This window comes from Solanum tuberosum, unplaced genomic scaffold (genome assembly GCF_000226075.1).
Source record: "Solanum tuberosum cultivar DM 1-3 516 R44 unplaced genomic scaffold, SolTub_3.0 scf00697, whole genome shotgun sequence".
Classification (NCBI taxonomy): Eukaryota; Viridiplantae; Streptophyta; class Magnoliopsida; order Solanales; family Solanaceae; genus Solanum; species Solanum tuberosum.
In genome coordinates, this window is record NW_006239670.1 from 117317 (window position 1) to 136116 (window position 18800).

The 18800-nt window shown below is 33.1% G+C and overlaps 2 protein-coding genes across 4 annotated transcripts; both read left to right on the plus strand.

Moving 5' to 3' along the window:
- The first annotated feature begins 1519 nt into the window (after positions 1-1519).
- Positions 1520-3520, plus strand: LOC102604056 (cytochrome P450 83B1-like). The gene is made up of 2 exons (XM_006367280.2): positions 1520-2521; positions 2629-3520. Exons 1-2 carry the CDS (start codon positions 1640-1642, stop codon positions 3256-3258), a joined length of 1512 nt encoding a protein of 503 aa, XP_006367342.1. The 5' UTR covers positions 1520-1639; the 3' UTR covers positions 3259-3520.
- Positions 3521-14936: 11416 nt separating this feature from the next.
- Positions 14937-18728, plus strand: LOC102604395 (protein TWIN LOV 1-like). Of its 3 annotated transcripts, none has more exons than XM_015305375.1 (7): positions 14937-15865; positions 16507-16708; positions 16815-16879; positions 16997-17076; positions 17163-17218; positions 17304-17361; positions 18090-18728. In XM_015305375.1, the coding sequence occupies exons 1-7, from the start codon at positions 15307-15309 to the stop codon at positions 18222-18224; spliced, it is 1155 nt and encodes a 384-aa protein (XP_015160861.1). In that variant the 5' UTR covers positions 14937-15306; the 3' UTR covers positions 18225-18728. The 3 variants fall into 3 exon arrangements, with proteins under 3 accessions (XP_015160861.1, XP_015160862.1, XP_006367345.1); XM_015305376.1 differs by having other exon boundaries at positions 14941-15865; positions 16501-16708; positions 17309-17361; positions 18090-18212; XM_006367283.2 differs by having other exon boundaries at positions 14942-15865; positions 16501-16708.
- The last annotated feature ends 72 nt before the right edge of the window (positions 18729-18800 follow it).

The following is an 18800-nucleotide window of genomic DNA, read 5'->3' on the forward strand; positions in this document are numbered from 1 at the left end:
CTCCAATTTCATATTATATATATTATGATATATAATATGAAAACTTAGAATTGAAATATATGTATTATGATATAATATGAGACTTAAATGGAATAAAATATTGAGATTTGAGACTTAAGATTGAGACTTGAAAGAATATAAAAAATAGATGAGAGAATATATGATTTTGTAAGAAATAATAAGGGATAGAGGGGTATTTATAATATTAAAAGTGGGTTAAAGTGTATTTATAATAACTTGAGGGTTTAAAGTAAATTATTAAAAGTAGGGGTGGTAGGGGGAAAAAACTGTCAAAAAATCCGTTGGAGGGGCCCACTAGTCGTTGCCCAACGGATAGAATTTAAAAAAAAATAAAAAAATTGTTAGGGGATCCCGCGAACCGGCCGGTTCATCCGGGCTTGGACCGGCCGGGTCGACCGGACCAACGGGTGAACCGGACCGGTACCGGTCCCCTAATCCCGAAGGCCCCATCCCACGAGATTCAAACGGGACCGGTTCCGGCGAGCCGGTTCTCGGACCGGTCGCGGGCCGGGGCGGGCCGATCCGGTCCCCTTGCCAGTCCTAAGCGGAATCATGATTTTCAAAAAGGGGATTCAAAATCTAAAAAAAAAAGACACACGAAGTAGCCGAAGGGGGTTCGACATCTACTATATATACCTAAAACGTTATTTTAACCATGTATAAATTATATAACTTTCCACCGAAGGGGATTCGAATGAACCCCCTAATAGTAAGATGGCTCCGCCACTGAATATGTCATATAGATATCCTATACATACAGGCGTGACAGTTTATATTTTAGAGGTGTCTAGATGATTAATTTATGAGTTTGAGTATTTAACTAACATTATTGAGATGAGTTGAGCTGTCACTTATTTACTAGTTGACAGCTTGTTCATGTATTATGCCTATGATTAATTTATGAGTGAGTATTTAACTAACATTATTGAGATTAGTTGAGCTGTCACTTATTTACTAGTTGACAGCTTGTTCATGTATTATGCCTTCTCAAGATAAGCATTAGTCATCCATACTAGGCAATCAATCGCATATAAGCCACTGCCGAGCCAAAATTTGAAGTTATCCTGTTCGAAATTTTTATTTAAATTACAGGACATTAAATTCAGATGACATAATACATAAATATGTCATTTAATTGACTTCAGTTGACATTTATACCCTTTAATTTTTGGTGTGTACAAGTAGACACTTAAAGTTATATAATATTGAACAAGTAGACACACGTGTCTTATGTTGCATAATACACGTAGGATGTCACGTACGACACAAAATTGTCAGGTAGGACACACATAAGATGAATGTGTCTATTTGTTCAACTTTTTACAAGTTTAAGTGCTTACTTGTGCACACCCAAAGTAGGAGGGCTTAGATGCCAACTGAAATCAAGTTGAAGGGCACATTTATGTATTAATCTATTGTACTTGTTCCATAGATTTTTTTAGAGAAATATGAAATTTAAATTAAAGCTATTAAATTATGTCGAACTCGTCTTCTAATCCACCTCTCGTGTATCATTTGATTCACATAACATGAAAAGATTATAATTTATAAGGATATCCATTGTAATCCATTCATCCCATGTAACTTTCACACAAGTTAGTCAAGAAGGAAATTGGATATGTTGCTTCTCTTCCTAGTAGCTATACCTTTCATTGTAATTTTCCTTGTAAAACTTGGATACACACATAATCATCCACCAAGTCCCCCTGGACTTCCACTTCTTGGAAACTTGTATCAATTAAATCAAGAATCCCCTCATATATACCTATGGAAACTTTCAAAGAAATATGGTCCCTTAATGTTCATGAAGCTTGGTTTTTCCCAACTAGTTGTTATTTCATCAGCAAGAATTGCTAAAGAAGTTCTAAAAACTCATGACTTTGCATTTTCTAGTAGACCATCATATCTTGGCCAAAGAAAGTTATCATACAATGGTTTGGATGTCGCCTTTTCGCCTTACAACAATTATTGGAGGGAGATGAAAAAGATTTGTACCTTACATCTCTTTAGTCCCAAAAAGGTACAATCTTTCCGTCCAATTCGTGAAGATGAAGTATCCAGGATGATCAATCGCGTAACAGAACTTGCATCATCGTCAAAATTGGTTAATCTAAGTGAGATTATGTCATCTCTATCGAGCAACATATCGTGTATTGTTGGATTTGGTAAGAGATATGATGAGAAAGGCTATGAAAGTAAGAGGTTTAGCAAACTTTTATGTGAAGCTCAAGCTATGATCGGAGGTTCCTTTCTCTCTGATCACTTCCCAATTTTCGGACATTGGATTGATTGTATAGTCACAAGAAAGGCTACTCGACTCGAAAAGATTTACAATGAGTTAGACTTGTTTTATCAAGAACTCATTGATGAACACCTTAGCTCAACTAGACCAAAATCAATGGATGGTGATATTGTTGATATGTTAATTGTCTTAAAAGATCAAAATTTATCATCGTCGTCTTTGAATCTCACTTGGGATCATATCAAAGCTGTGCTAATGGTTTTCTCACTTCTCTATCTAGCTATTTATGAGAATTAATCAGATCATTTGATGATATACAGTATACAGAGTTTAACTAAATGTGTCGCGATTTTTGCTTTTTTCAGGACATATTTATTGCTGGAACGGACACGAATGCTGCTGCATTAGTGTGGGCAATGACAGCTTTGATGAAGGAGGGGGGAAGCGCGATGAGGAAATTACAAGAAGGTATAAGAGAATTGGTCGGGAAGAAAGGAAGAGTAGACGAAGATGATATCCAAAATCTCCCCTATCTCAGGGCAGTTATAAAGGAGACATTGAGATTGTACCCACCCACTCCACTAATACCAAGAGAAACAATCGAAAAATGCAGCATAGATGGATATGAAATCAAACAGAATACTCCAATTTCTATCAACGCGTGGGCAATAGGTAGAGATCCTGAATGTTGGGAAAATCCAGATGAGTTTATTCCTGAGAGATTTTGTAATGTAAACAACAAAGATATTATCGACTACAAGTCAGGGGAATTTGAAATGATTCCGTTTGGAGGTGGTAGGAGAGGGTGTCCCGGGATTTCACTAGGAGTAGCAACAGTGGAGCTCGCGCTCGCCAATCTTCTCTATGCATTTGATTGGGAATTGTCTTATGGGATGGTAAAAGAAGATATTGATATCGATACATTGCCAGGTATGACAATGCACAAGAAGAATCCTCTATGTCTGGTGGCAAAAGCCTATTACAATAATAGTTAATATAGTCATGCTTCTCTATAACGGGGTGATTTGTTTGAATATTTTTCGATTTCTATAGCAAGATGTTGTGATAGGAGAACATATAGTAAAATATTGTCAGTCTCACAGACGATGGTTGTTATAGAAAATGTGTGACTGTAGCTATCCTCTTTATGTCAATACATTTAGAATAATTAGTGCACTTTCTATTTAGTACTTTGTAAAGAATAAATATTGTTCTATTGTGTAACCTCTTGTTTATATACTAGTAGTTTTGTTGGTATCATGGTTGCAGCACTTGTTGTGTTCTGTTTGCGAATTTTTTTGTGTGTTAGTATCTCTTATCATAGATAAAGTATGGGTTCTAAATTCTAGGACAACGACATCAAATCTTAGTAACTGGGTTTTGAATTTGACTTTTGTACATATTTAGCAAGTTTGAATTAAAGTTATTGAGTTCGGCTGTGTTGAATTCTAGTTTCGCCCTAAAATGTACGTACACAAAAGGTGATTTAAGAATATGTCTCATGTTTTTTCCCAACTTTGGATGTAAACTTTATCTCTATAGTATTGTATTCTTCCTCTCTCTAAAATAAAGAAAAAGACTCAAATATACTATCGAATTTTAAAAAAAGACTCATTTATATCATTCTTTAAAAGTTTGGTTGATTCATACCATTTTCATTTAAGAAAAGTCTCATATACCCATGCTATTATTTGTTAAAATAACGTGACTTCAAGATTCTTCATTTGCACATTCCTAATTTAGGTCATATTTTACACATGTTTGTGTGGTAATTTCCCAAATTCAAAAGAAGGTAAAGGAAAGAGAAGTGTCACGTCCTTAGTCTTTCACTAAGCTTACGTGTGACACTTGACACTTAACTTACGATCTTGTTATGTCAAATCAGCCTAAAACTCTAGGAATTGCTAAGAGAATGGAAGAAAGAGCACAAGAGGATTGTTAGGAAATATCGTATTGTAGAGAACTTTGTTGATTTTTGCTTGATGATTTTACAAATGGTTGTCCATCTATTTAAACTACTATCTTTGCGGCTAATATATAAATAATTATTATTAGGTAAGTCCCTACATACTTACAATTAAGTCTCTCTCTAGAATACTCTATAATTCTATAATCTTCCAAAGGCCTTCTATGTAATTATATAATCTTCTAAGGAAATTATCTATGTTTCTCTAAATTATTCCACTAAGGCTAGTCTTCTTTCCTATGTAAGCTTCCACATAGGCAACTTTATGCCACATGGCACCTATGTGGCGTGATGACGTGGTGAGTTATCAGAGAAGGCTATCATAAATGTATAAAAAAAAGCAACTAGTTGATTGCCAATTAGAGTCTGTTTGTATTGATTTTAGAGAGAAGTAATTTGGGAATTTTCAGAATGACTATTTCAGAATGAATTGATTACAAAGTAAGAGGAAAAATCCTCTACTTATACAAGTACATGAATAGTAGTATGAGAGTCTACAATAGTGTAACCAAATTAACTAACTACTCTAACAAACTAACTAACTATGTGACTTACAAGTAATTAAATAACTAACTACAATTAAGTACTCGAATTAGCTAACTGATCATTCATATCTCTATCTTCAATATTCCCCCTCAAGCAGGATGTATTGAAGACATTCAAGACACCTAGCTTGGCCAACAAAAAATCATGTTGTGACCTTCCTAATGCCTTTGTCAGCAAATCAGCCTGCTGGTCTTTAGTATTGATGTAGCTTGTTTTGATTAAGCCTTGCTGCATTCTTTCTCGAATAAAATGACAATCGATTTCAATGTGTTTTGTCCTTTCATGAAAAATAGGATTTGCTGCTATCTGTATAGCAGCTTTGCTATCACAATGTATAGTAGTAGGCTCATCCACTTTTAATCCCAGCTCCTTGAACAAGTTAGATACCCAAACTACTTCAGCAGTTAATGTAGCTAGACTCATGTACTCCGCTTCAGCAGAACTCCTAGAAACTGTGCTTTGCTTCTTTGATTTCCATGCGATCAAAGACTTCCCATACTTCAACAAATAGCCTGTCATTGATCTCCTCGTATTAGGGCAGGCAGCCCAATCGGCATAAAAAAAAACAGTTAACTGTGGTTGTTTCTCAGCATTCATAAGCAGCCCTAGACCTGGTGCTGTCTTGATGTACCTTACTACCCTCAAAGCAGCATTCCAGTGTGAGATTTTTGGCTTCTGTAAGAACTGACTTAGACTTTGTATTGAAAAAGCTATGTCAGGCCTAGTATTTGTGAGATACAGTAACTTTCCAATAAGTCTTTGGTACTTGCTTATATCAGGAAATAAAGCATCAGAATCGGTCAAAAAGAAATCAACATTTGTAAGTTTCACATTACTTTCCAAAGGAGTTGTTGATGCCTTAGCACCTGCCAGACCAGTCTCAGACACTAGTTCCAGTGCGTATTTTCTCAGGTTCACTAGAATTCCCTGTCCTGATCTACAGAACTCAATACCAAGAAAATATTTTAATTCTCCCAGATCCTTGATCTTAAAATGAAAGTGCAGAACTTGCTTAGTCTCTTGTATCAATGTTGAGTCATTTCCTGTGATCAATAAGTTATCCACATAAACCAACACAATCACCAATGTTGCACCCCTTCTCTTAGTGAATAATGAATAGTCTAAATGACTTTGTATGTACCCTGAACTAATCAAAGCATTTGTTAACTTTGCATTCCATTGTCGGGAAGCTTGTTTCAATCCATATAAGGACTTCATAAGCATGCATACCTGTTGTTCCCCCTTGGTAGAGAACCCTTTAGGCATGTCCATGTACATTTCCTCAAGAAGGTCTCCTTGTAAGAAGGCATTAAAAACATCCATTTGATAGACCATCCAGTTCTCAGCTGCTGCAATAGCAATAATTGTCCTCACTGTGACCATTTTCACTACAGGTGAAAATGTTTCTTGGTAATCGATTCCTTCAGTCTGGCTATACCCCTTTGCCACAAGCCTGACCTTAAATCTTTCAACTTCCCCATTTGCTTTATATTTGATTTTAAAAATCCATTTGCAACCTATTGCCTTCTTGCCTGGTGGAAGTTTCACAACTGACCATGTACCATTATCCTCTAATACAGCAATCTCATGTTTCATGGCTTCCACCCACTTGTGGTCTTTTACAGCTTCTTCATAAGTCTTTGGTTCAACCTCTGCAGACATCTTACTCAGGTAGGCCTGATATGGAGCTGATAATTGACTATAGGACATGGAGTTAGCTAATGAGTGAGGACGATCAATGACATGAGTGACATAATCTTTCATCCAAATAGGTGGATGAGAGTGTCTAACTGAGGTATGAGGCAGAAAAGTTGTTCCATGAGCATTCTGATTCTCCTCATGAATATCTGCATGAACTAAATCACCTGCTGCATCTACATCATTCTGTGGAAATAATACTGCATCAGATCAACATCTATTTCTTGTTCATTACCTAGAGGTTCGACTGGAAGAACAGAATCAGGGCTCAGATCAGTGGAATCAGATAAGGATCTAGAAATGGTCGAATTGAAGGCTCAAACTGTATATAACATACCCTTTTTAAGTAAGTGAATAGCCCATCAATACACAAGCATCAGCTCGAGCAGAAAATTTATCATTTTTTACCAACTTAGTTGCATAGCATAAGCAACCAATAGTTCTCAAATGATCACGGCAAGGTTTAGTATGATGGAAAATCTCATAAAGGGACAGACCCTGCAATACATCAGTAGGCATCCTATTAATTAAGTACACAGCTGCTAACACACATTCACCCCAGAATCGAATTGGAATATAGCCCTGAAATCTGATAGCTCTGGTCACTTCAAGAATGTGCATGTGTTTCCTCTCAACCACTCCATTTTGCTGTGGAGTATGAGGACAACTACTTTCATGAATTATTCCTAAAGAAGTAAACAATGTATGACATTCTGAATTGAAGAATTCAGTACCATTGTCTGATCTAATCCTCTTAACCTGCTTACTGAACTGATTATTTACCAGGGAAAAGAAAGATTTTAAAGTAGCAAAAACATCACTCTTGAACTTCAGTAAAAACAACCAAGTCATCCTAGAATTGTCATCCACAATAGTCAAGAAAAATCTGAATCCATTATATGTAGTAAACTTGAATGGACCCATACATCAACATGAATTAGATCAAAGACATTTCTACATCTAGACATACTACTTGGAAATGGAAGTCGAGTTTGCTTAGCCAAAGGGAAAATTGAACAATCAGTCACACTTGCATCTTTATTCACTAATGACAATTGCTTTAAAACCTTGAATGAAGGGTGCCCCATCCTGTTGTGCCATAACATTTGTGAAGCATCATCTGATCTTGCTATCAAACTCTGACCATTTCTAATATTGCCAGCAACTGTGCTTGATTGGCAAAAATTCTTAGGAAAATAGTACAGACCTTCTATCTCTTTACCAATCCCCTTCACCTCTCCACTGAAGAGGTCCTGAAAAATACAGAACTTAGGGAAAAAACTAACAGAACACTTCAACTGTCTAGTCATTTGAGAAACTGATAATAAGTCATACTTAAAATCAGGAACCGCCAAAACATCCTCTAATAAACCACCATCTCCCATTATGCAGTTTCCAGAATGAGTAACAATAGTAGTCTGACCATTAGGTAGATGAACCTTTCGTCCTATGTTCATATTAGAAGAACAAATGCTATCCAGCTTATCAATATTAGAAGTCATATGGCAAGTTGCTCCTGAATTAACTATCCATTGTTTCATTTTATTTTGCATAACATTTGCATTACCAGTATTCAACACATCAATTCCTTTTCTATCAGAGAACAAGGAAACAGTAATGTGTTTAGAATTACCTGCCATGTTGACTACAGCTTCCACCTTATCTTTTTCATCAAGGAACTTCATTATTTTCTGATATTGGGCAGGTGTGTATGTGGACTTCATAGCAAGAGCCTGCAGGTTAGTTCGAACAGAATCAAAATCACCTGACCCTTGTGCTTCGTAAGATATTTGTGCAGATTTCTCATACCTCAATCCATCATCAACCTTATCTACTTGCACATTATTTGCCATGCCTTTGTTGAGATTTGCTCCCCTAGAATTTGTGAATCTAGGTTCATTGTTGTGTCCTATTTTCTTCTTAAACTTCCAATCTTCAGGATATCTAACAAGTTTAAAGCAAATGTCCTTAGTGTGCCCATGAAGCTTACAATGATCACAAAACAAATTCCAATTTATTTTCTTCTTATTGTTATAATTCCCTTTGCCATATTCACTGTTATCACTATCAATTCGACCATTTCTAGATCCATAATTACCTTTTCCTACATACAGTGTTGTGGCCTCAATCATGTTTCCTCTTGTGTGCATTTCAGATGTGTGTCTTTGGCTTTCATCTGAAACTATTAGTGCATATGCCTTACTGACATTGGGTAAGGGATTCATCATCAATAGCTGACTCCTTGCACGACCATAGACATCATTTAATCCCATTAAGAAAGCAAATAAACGCAAATACTGCATGTGATCAACATAGGTCCTTGATTTGTCACAATTACAAGATGGAGGTGGTACAAGAGCATCGAACTCATCCCATAACAGTCGCAACTTAGTAAAATAGGCTAAAACGGTCAAATTACCTTGATGAATTGTGCAAATCTCCCTATGAAGTTGATATGTCCTCGATCCATCCACCTTATCAAAGCGTTCCTTTAGATCTTCCCACACAGTCACAGCATCTGAAGCATAAACAATTCCGCTTAGCAATTCTTTCGAGATTGTGTTCATGATCCATGCAAGGACGAATGCATTGCATTTCTCCCATTGTTCTTCCAGTTCCAGTGCATAATCAGCCCTTTTACACGTTCCAAGCACAAAACCCAACTTGCTCTTTGCTCTGAGATTAATCAACATTGATCTGCTCCATAGTGAATAATTCTCAGATCCAGTCAATTGAACAGTGGTTAATGTGCTTCCAGGAGTATCAGATGGATAAAGATAGAGTGGATGATTCCTTTTTGACTTTATCAACTCAAGTGTTTCACGAACAACGACCTGTGGTGCATCTTCTTCACCGGGCATTGTTTCTGATCGAAAGAAGCTCTGTTCTTCGCTAATGGAGATTTTCAAAATCTAATTATCAACTTGAATCAAACAATTATTGACTCAGATAGCTCTGATACCATATTGATTTTAGAGAGAAGTAATTTGGGAATTTTCAGAATGACTATTTCAGAATGAATTGATTACAAAGTAAGAGGAAAAATCCTCTACTTATACAAGTACATGAATAGTAGTATGAGGGTCTACAGTCGTGTAACCAAATTAACTAACTACTCTAACAAACTAACTAACTATGTGACTTACAAGTAATTAAATAACTAACTACAATTAAGTACTCGAATTAGCTAACTGATCATTCATATCTCTATCTTCAATAGTTTGGCATTGCTGTTGAGAGGTTAAAATTTTTATTTCTTTTTGAGAATAAAACAGTTTTCCTTAAAATTGCTTTCAAATAGAAGCAGAAACAATTTTTCTACGGTTGAAAAGAAGCTAAAAGATTCTGCTTTTTAGAAAAAAGCAGAACCAGAAAATTATTATTTTGAAGACTAAATATTCACATATACATATTTACCAATATGTTCCTTATTAACTAATTAACATATATCATAAGTTAAGTTTATATATTATTATTTATTATTTATTTTATAATTTATGTATTATTTTATGTATTGGAAAGATAATCTGAACTTCATAAGGATTAGATTTTATGATGTTATATTTGTCTTTTATTCAAGTTATTATCCTGAGAATAGTAATTTTACATTTTATTTGATAAATAAATTATCCATTTTAAATTATTAGATGTTAATTTGAATAAAATTTTGTAATGGATATTTAAAATAGTTTTTCTCTATAAAATAATTTTAATATTAAAAAGATATTGATACTTGCCTTTTTTCATAATTTAACTCTCAAAAGTATTTTTTTAATAGATTAGACAAATACAATTTACTTATTAAAAACACTATTTTTAAAAATAAGTAATTTTTTAACAACAATATTAAACAGGTGCTTAACACAACACATGGGATGTTAGAAAGAATATGAATAACTGATGTATAGTTTTGCTTTGTTTAGAGGCATGAGTGACTATCACCATTCTGGAACTGTTTGACAAATATAAAAAAATAATTTAAATAAGTAAAAAAAAATGAGTTAAAATAAATTAGGAAGTGTTTGGCAAGATAAAAAATAACTTAAAATGATTTAAAATAAGTCAAAAATAAAAAATAGATCCAAACGAGCTCTCAGAAGGTGTACTCTTTAGGTGTACTGTTCTTCAATTGGTATGACGTATGACAATATTTTATAGTTTATTGTAAAATAAAAATTAATAGAATATATAATAAATCCATAAAATGAATTAAGTGTGTGTTCGTATGGATGAAAATATTTTTTTTTATTTTTAGTTGGTCGAAAATTTTGAAAAATAATTCTTTTAAAGAAAAATAAGTTCCTTACCTATGAAGGAAAACACTTTTTTAATAAAAGTTAGAAAAAATAAACTTCATAAATAACATTTTATATTGATTATTTCCTCTCCTGGCAAACAGATTGAACTCATATTCATCCCATCCTCCTTAATTCACATCCCCACCACCTTATTACCCTAAATATTTTTCTAGATCATATATATAAAAAAAAATTGAAATAATATTTTTTAACTTAGACACCACAAAATAATAAATAAAAAACTTACTTATTTGTTAAAACATATTTCCTTCTTACCAAACACACCCTAAATCACTACTAGCCCAATAACATCAATTAGTGGCAATGGTATAATAATTCATATATACATTGGCAGCACTATTAGCGTAAAGTGGTTCATCCGAATCTCTTTTATAACCTTATATTATAATATTATGGGTCGTTTGATGTGAGGGATAAAAATAAATAGTGATGGGATTAATTTTTTGTATCTTATTTGCTTGCCATGTTTGGGATAATTTATCCCACCATTTATATCATAATGATGGAATAAGTTATCCCATATACATGGTGGGATAAGTTATCACAAGATAGCTAACCCTAGAATAACTAATCCTGGGATAACTTGTTTCCAACCAAACGACCCCTATATATATTCAAACCTAGTGAATGTAAAATTATTCAAATCAATAACTTTTAGTAAAAATAAATAATGGAAAAACGTGTGCCATTAGATAAAAGTTTAAGTTTTACATATTATTTGGATAAAAAAATATTTTAATTATTTTTAGTTGTTGTCATGAATTAAAATCTCAAAATTACTTACAAAATAAAATAAAATAAAAAGAATTTTTTAAAATCTCTTATTTATAAAAAAAAAAAAAAACTCTTATTTTGGTGCATACATTTGTCATGCAACCAAACACTCTTCACTTCTGATACTCCAAATCACTAGACTGATATGAAGGCACGTATTTTTAAATTATACAAAGTTAAATAGATATTGTTTAGCACAAATATATCCTTATTATCCATTACTTTAATCTAAATTTACCTTTTACTTTTTGGAAAAAAAAATCGTTATTGTTTATGCATTTTAATATTAAAATTAAAATATTAAGTACATTTGTTAGTGGGCGTCTGATATATCCATCAACTTTGTCATTTCGAGTTGATATACCCCTCGTTATGAAAGTGACTCATATATACCCTTACCGTTATACAAATGACTCACATATACCCCTACCGTTACAAAATGAGCCCACATATATCCTTCATTTAACGGAAGTGAAAAATTAGTTTTAAATTTATATTTTTTTACTTTTAATTTAAAAATGTTCATGTATTATATATGATCCTTCTAGCAAAATTCAATTAAAACTAATTTTTTTGTGGCTATATTATAATTTAGAACTATTTTTTTCGACTATATTGTTACTTCAGTTTTTGTATTTGAAAAAAAAAATGGGTCATCCATAATAAATTTAACAAGAAAATTAGTGAAACATAAATAAATTTGACCATCAAAATAATAAATTTAAATTAGTAATTGAAACAAAATAAGTTAAAAAATATGTGTGAGAAGGATTAAATATACCCATATGAGATTATATTTTATAAAAAAATAATAATTAAAAAATCAATTTTTTCACTTACATATTAGAGGAAAAACGCATATTTGAGCCATTTGTATATCAGCAAGGACATATATGAATCACTTTAACAATAAAAAACATATCATCTCTAAATGATAAAATCAAGGGGTATATCAAGTCATTTTCCCTTATTTTAATTTAACTCCAATAACCACGCTTGATGGTCTTAGTAAGGGGTTACAACAACATATCGAAACAACACTCTAATTGTATATTCGAAAAAAGTATAATTTCATTTAACAATTGAATTTGTTTTTTCTTAAATAAACAATTGAATTTGTGAAAATAGGTTAGTGGGTTAATATCAATCAAGTTTATTTCCTTTATTTCTTAGGCTAAAATAGCAAGGTTGTGATTTCGTACAAAGACATGATCTTCGAAAATAAGTGAAAATAGTACTACTTCCTTGTTCTTAATTATTTGTCCATTTTTCCTTTTTTAGTTATCCTTAATTACTTGTCCATTTTGACAAATCAAGAAATAACAAAAAAAAAAATACCAATTATACCCTCAATTAATTACTTTGAAAAAGATAGAATTTCTTGAAAATCTTAAATTTTAAATTCATCAACTTCAAAATTAATAAGGGGTAAAATGGCAAACTCACTATGTTAATAATTGTTTTCTTAATAAGTATATCAATTCAAAAGTAGACAATTAATTAGGGATAGAGCAAGTACAAGTGAGGAGGATCTTAGGCCTCTTTTATGAAAAATACTAAAACATGAAAGAACAAGATAACAACTAAAAGCTTCTTGAGATTTTCTCTCATGTCATTCTTCTTTTTCTTTTTTTTTTTGCAAAGCCTTTATAGCTAGGTGTAAAAAAAAAATGAATTGTGATCTCAATGTGAAACACAATACACTAGGGTACTGAAAAGACTATCTCATAAAATGTGTCTACATTTGACATTCTGCTTGAATCAGATTGAAATGTGTGAGTCAAGATTGATTGTTGAGCTTCCGATGCTCATTATAACTATTTGTTATAAGTCGATCTTCTCCGAGTCATCTCGCGAATGTTCGATTGTGAGTAAATCCCACTTGAAAAGATGTTCAAGACTTCTTGCAACATTTCTAGGAGAGTTTTTTTATTCTCCCCATATCATCTGCAGACATTCCTTTGTATAATTTAATCTTACTACGTGTCATAATGTAATTCATTCTTTCCACTAGATCTGAATTTTGTCCCGTACATTTTTATTTTTATAAAAACTCTTATCAACAAACTAATTTAATGATTGACAAGTGAAAATGCAAATATGCTCTTCATTAATAGTTTAATATATTTTTGATTTATACATATTTAACATTTATTTTCTTCCAATATCTTTAACAGTGCCAAAAGTTCAAAATACCTCCTACAAAAATTATTCTTGCAAACCACCCGAGTTTAATACTTTAATTAGTTGGGTTAATTATATTCAAATAAAATGATATATATATAAAAAAAAATGACCTTCGCTTTAAAAAAAAATTGGTTCTTTGGATCCATTGAACATAAAGTATGGGCATAAATTAGTTTTGTAAATAAGTGTTGCCATATTAATAAGTCACAGTGAACTTGCTCAATTAATTATAAAATTTATCTCTACCTTAATATTCAACCCTTATGATATTCTATGTTAACAATATATAGTTCAAATATTGTTTTGCAAATGACATGTTAATTGTATTTTTTTCCCTCTCCAGCATATTAAACCTTATTCAATGCTCCTTATTTTTATCTTCGTTTCCGTTTATCTCATTTTCAACCTGGCACACTTCTGCCCTTCCCTAAATTTCCCATTTATCTAAATTATATATATAAATATGTTTACAATACTATTTTTTTTTTACTTATTGAACACAAAAAAATATATTTAAAAATTATTATTTACTTATTTTTCAAAAAAAAATTGAAGAAACATTTTCATTTACACCCTAAGAAGATATTTTTTTGCCTCGTGCTTCGTTCATACCACAAAATGAAATTATTATTATTATTATTATTATCATTATTATCATTATTATTATTATTATTATTATTATTTTGCGAGTGTCAAGATTACTTTCCTCCTTTCCCATCCATCTTTATCTTCCCATAATAATTCAATTCATTTAAAAACGATTGATGGGCACATCTCAATTCTTCTCCTTCATTCAAAACAAAGTTTCCCTTGAGATATTTTTATGCTCTCGATTTTCTACTTCTCAGGTCCTCACTCTCACACAAGACATGTAAGCCACTACTTATGATTATTACCACTTAATATTTTATATCGAATTAACTATTTGAAGTTTTTGGATTTCTATAGTAATTAAAATTAATTTATAATAATAACTGAATTCACGATCAAATATTTATAAATAAATTTTTTAATAGTGGTTTTTCTCCATGTCATATTTGTTGCTTTAATATTGATTAAAAAATATTTTAAATTGATTAGTCAAATTCAAATGGTTGATCTCGAATTCAAAATAAGCAAATTTTGAAAATTTAATTGAACAAGTTACAAGTCCATGAAAATATCTTGATATTTATGGTGAGACACAACCACAAATTTTTGTTCTATGTTAAAGGGAGGTGTATATGTCCCTATCATGTTAAGAGTTTAAATTGGTAGACATAGGACAAGTCATTTGTAACTAACTTTAGTTGTGTAGAACAAACTCTAATCAAAATAAGTTGTGTTTTCTTTAGTTGCAAGTTTCTTTTAATTGTTCTTCATGTTTGTTTAGATTAACAATTGCAGGGCATATCAGAGGCGGATTCAGAATTTTGAGTTATGAGTTATTGATTAGAATAAGTAGCTTATTGAGTTCTGGATAAATTATTTATACATATTAACTGGATTTCTTAACATATATATAGAGTTTTGGTTGAAGTTACTGAGTTCTGTTGAACGCGTAACAGATACTTATGGAATCACAAAGGGGTACTACTATGATTGAACAATCATTTGATTGTTACTCAGCAGGTTTTCAAGATTCTCTTGATGAATTGCCTGATTGTTTCACTATAACTGATCCCTACATTTCTGGTAACCCTATTGTGTATGCTTCAAGTGGTTTCTTGGAAATGTTTGGATATTCGAAGTATGAGGTGATAGGGAGGAATGGGAGGATATTTCAGGGGCCTAAGACTAATCGTAGATCGGTTTTGGAGGTTCGTGAGGCGATACGAGAGGAGAGGGATATACAAATTAGTTTGTTGAATTATAGGAAAGATGGGACACCATTTTGGATGTTGTTTCATATGTGCCCTGTTTTCGATGAGAAGGATGGGAGGGTGATTCATTTCTTGGGAGTTCAAGTTCCAATTTTGAGGAGACCTAAGCCATCTGGAGCTGGACTAAATTTATGCCAAGATGGAGCTGGCTGTCGAGAGTCGGTGCTTAGGTGTTATAGAAGGGAAGTTCACTCCATGAGCGTGGAACGGGCACTGTCTCTTGCATCGGGTTCAGGCTTGGATTTCACAGGTACACTTCGATTGAAAGATATGCTCCTGTAGATATATATTATATGTAGACTTTCCTCAGGTTCTCTCTCTTCACCACGATCGATTAGGTGAGAAAGGTTATGCAAAGTTTATGTTTTACATACAGGAACTGTGGTCATAGTACTCATATTGTGCCAGCCATGCAATTCATACTGCATTAGCATAATTGCTATACACTCTATAAAAAATGGCTCAATAAGCTCATGTGATTGTGGGGTATTTGCTTAGTTATTGAAAACTAGAACATATGCTTATCTAGACTTGGCTGTCTTTGATTCATTTCCTTGGAGTTTAACTTTTGTTGTTAAAAGAAAGATAACATAATATATGCATGGAAAATTCATCCCTCATAAGAAGAATGAATTTAAATGAGATTAAACGAGGTTATGGTGCCCAAATGAAAGGAATTTAGATATGTAGGCTCAATCATTCAGGAGAATAGCATGATCAATGAAGATGTAATGCATAGGATTCGAATAGGATGGATGAAACGGTGGAGTGTCACGAGAGTGTTATGAGATAGGACAATACCTAACTTCTTTTTCGTATATTCATCCTAGTCTCGTTGCTTATTGTGCAAATGATTGACGTTTTCCACAAACTTGTCTGTCGTAGGAGTAGATGTAGATGGACCTTGTGATGCAAGTGATCTAGAGAAGAGAAAATCCACTGCTGTTATAGACAACATACTGACTGTGCTGGTACATGATGGTGAATCAACAGGCAGACCAGTCCATGGGAAGAGACGTTCTCAACCTGGGACGGGTCAGCTCGGGGCATCCTTAAATATATCTCTTGGTAGAATCAAACAAAGCTTTGTATTGTGAGTTCTTTTCTTCATAGTTCTATACTTGCTTCACTTTACAATGATATGATTAGGTTCTAGATGGTTTTTGACACTTCTAGCGTTGTCTTTCTGTAACTTGTAGAACTGATGCTAACTTACCGGACATGCCAATTGTCTTTGCAAGTGATAACTTTCTGAAATTAACAGGTGGTAAAGATGTAGTTAATTTTTAACGCATTTTTTGTTTGTTTGAACGGCAAGTTTTCATCTTTGTTTAACTGATAGTTATTAACTGGAATGATTCTTTCCTTCACTTTTTTATAGGCTTTTCCAGAAATGAATTGCTGGGCTATAACTGTAGATCTTTTAGTGGGATGGACACAGATTCAAGCTCTCAATTTCGGGTAATTTTCTCTTGTAATTAGCTCTTAATTGCTCAATTTCGATGACACGTGATCTAAATTCAACTTTTTTACTTCTCTCTTTGCAGATAAAAGAATGCATCCAAAATGAACAACCGTGTACACTACGTATGTTAAATTACAGGTAGGCTCCTGTTCCTGTAAGTTATTTAGATGCAGAATGTTACTTCTCTATACTCAGTGTCTTGTGGTTACATATTTTCTTTTAGAAAAGACGGAACCTCATTTTGGCTTCACATTTCACCTGTCCGGAATGCTTCAGGAAAGGTAATATTACTTGACAGTAATTCGCTAAATGTCTTTGCATATCATCAAAATCTTCAAATGCCTATTTGAATGGAGATTCAGTACCGATGAATGAACTTTATGTATATGCACATTTCTTTGAGAACTCTTTCCCAGTACAAGCGAATACTGTTTGACACTAGGAGTATACTGGCGATTTACTGGAAGAGAAATTTGTTACCAGAAGATGAAGTCATTTGCTGCATATATAGTTGAATGAACGCAGCCTAGACAGCCGAAAATATGCCCTTAGGCTAGTCTAAATTTCAGCTCTCATCTTGTTATATCTAGTTAAGGGGAGCATCGGTAAAGTTATCTCCGTGTGATCTCGTTCGAGCCGTTGAGTCAGGATAGGTTGTCTACATTACACCCCTTAGAGTGACTCTACGTGAATGTGGGATACTTTGTGCACTGGACTTACTTTTTTTTCTTGTTATATCTTGTCATAATGGTTTCTGATTCTATTTCATTTGGCTCAATAGGTTGCATACTCCATACAAAACGTTATATAACGTAGTATCGATTTATATACCATGATTAGTTTTTGGCTAATGCTTTAAACCGAACAACCCCTAAGTCATTTTCTGCAGATATGTTAGAAAAAATGTAGCCTGCACCAACTTAGCTGGGCTCAACTGCTATCTTGTGAATTGTTGTTAATGTTTGCTGGTCATGATGTTTTCTGATTCTGTCCTCATTTGGCTCGATAGGTTGCATACTTTGTCGCTGTTGAGGGTGAAGATAATAACGAGACTAAGGAGAATCAGGGGTTGAGACAGCGTGGTGTCGTTGCTGCTGTAAAAGTTGCTGTGAGAGGCTTGTCAATGAGTGTGAGAACATGCTAGTTCTTGTACAAACTGGCTCCAGATTTCTTCTGTGCTGTTAGTCGCCACTCGCCACAAAGTCTCTCCTTTACAAATGTTACTACCTCACAGTTCTCGTTAGCACCAGATGAAATGCATACATACAAGATTATAAATAAGGTAAATATTTTGTTGGAGTGAACGTCTAGATCAAGCTGTCAAGCATCAGACATATAACATGTGTATCATCAGTAAAAAGGGTAGTCAAGTAGATTTGTTAGTCCTTTTTGTGCAAGACAGTTTTTACATGCTTTCATCTTAACTCGGATCCATTAGTTATGCATCTACGAATTATAACTCGATTTACATCTATGTAATCTATTACCTTCGAATCCATCAGTTATGCATCTACGAATTATTACTCAATTTACATCTATGTAATCTATTACCTTCATTCAAGTGTTTAGAAGTACGATATATGTTTACCGTATATGATTACGGATTATGGTATGTTCTTCAATTTGATGAAATGCAGACTTGTGTAAATTGTTGTACTGCTTTTGATTCTATTTTGGTCAGTATGAATTGCAGAGCACAAAAAATAGCAAAAATCTATAC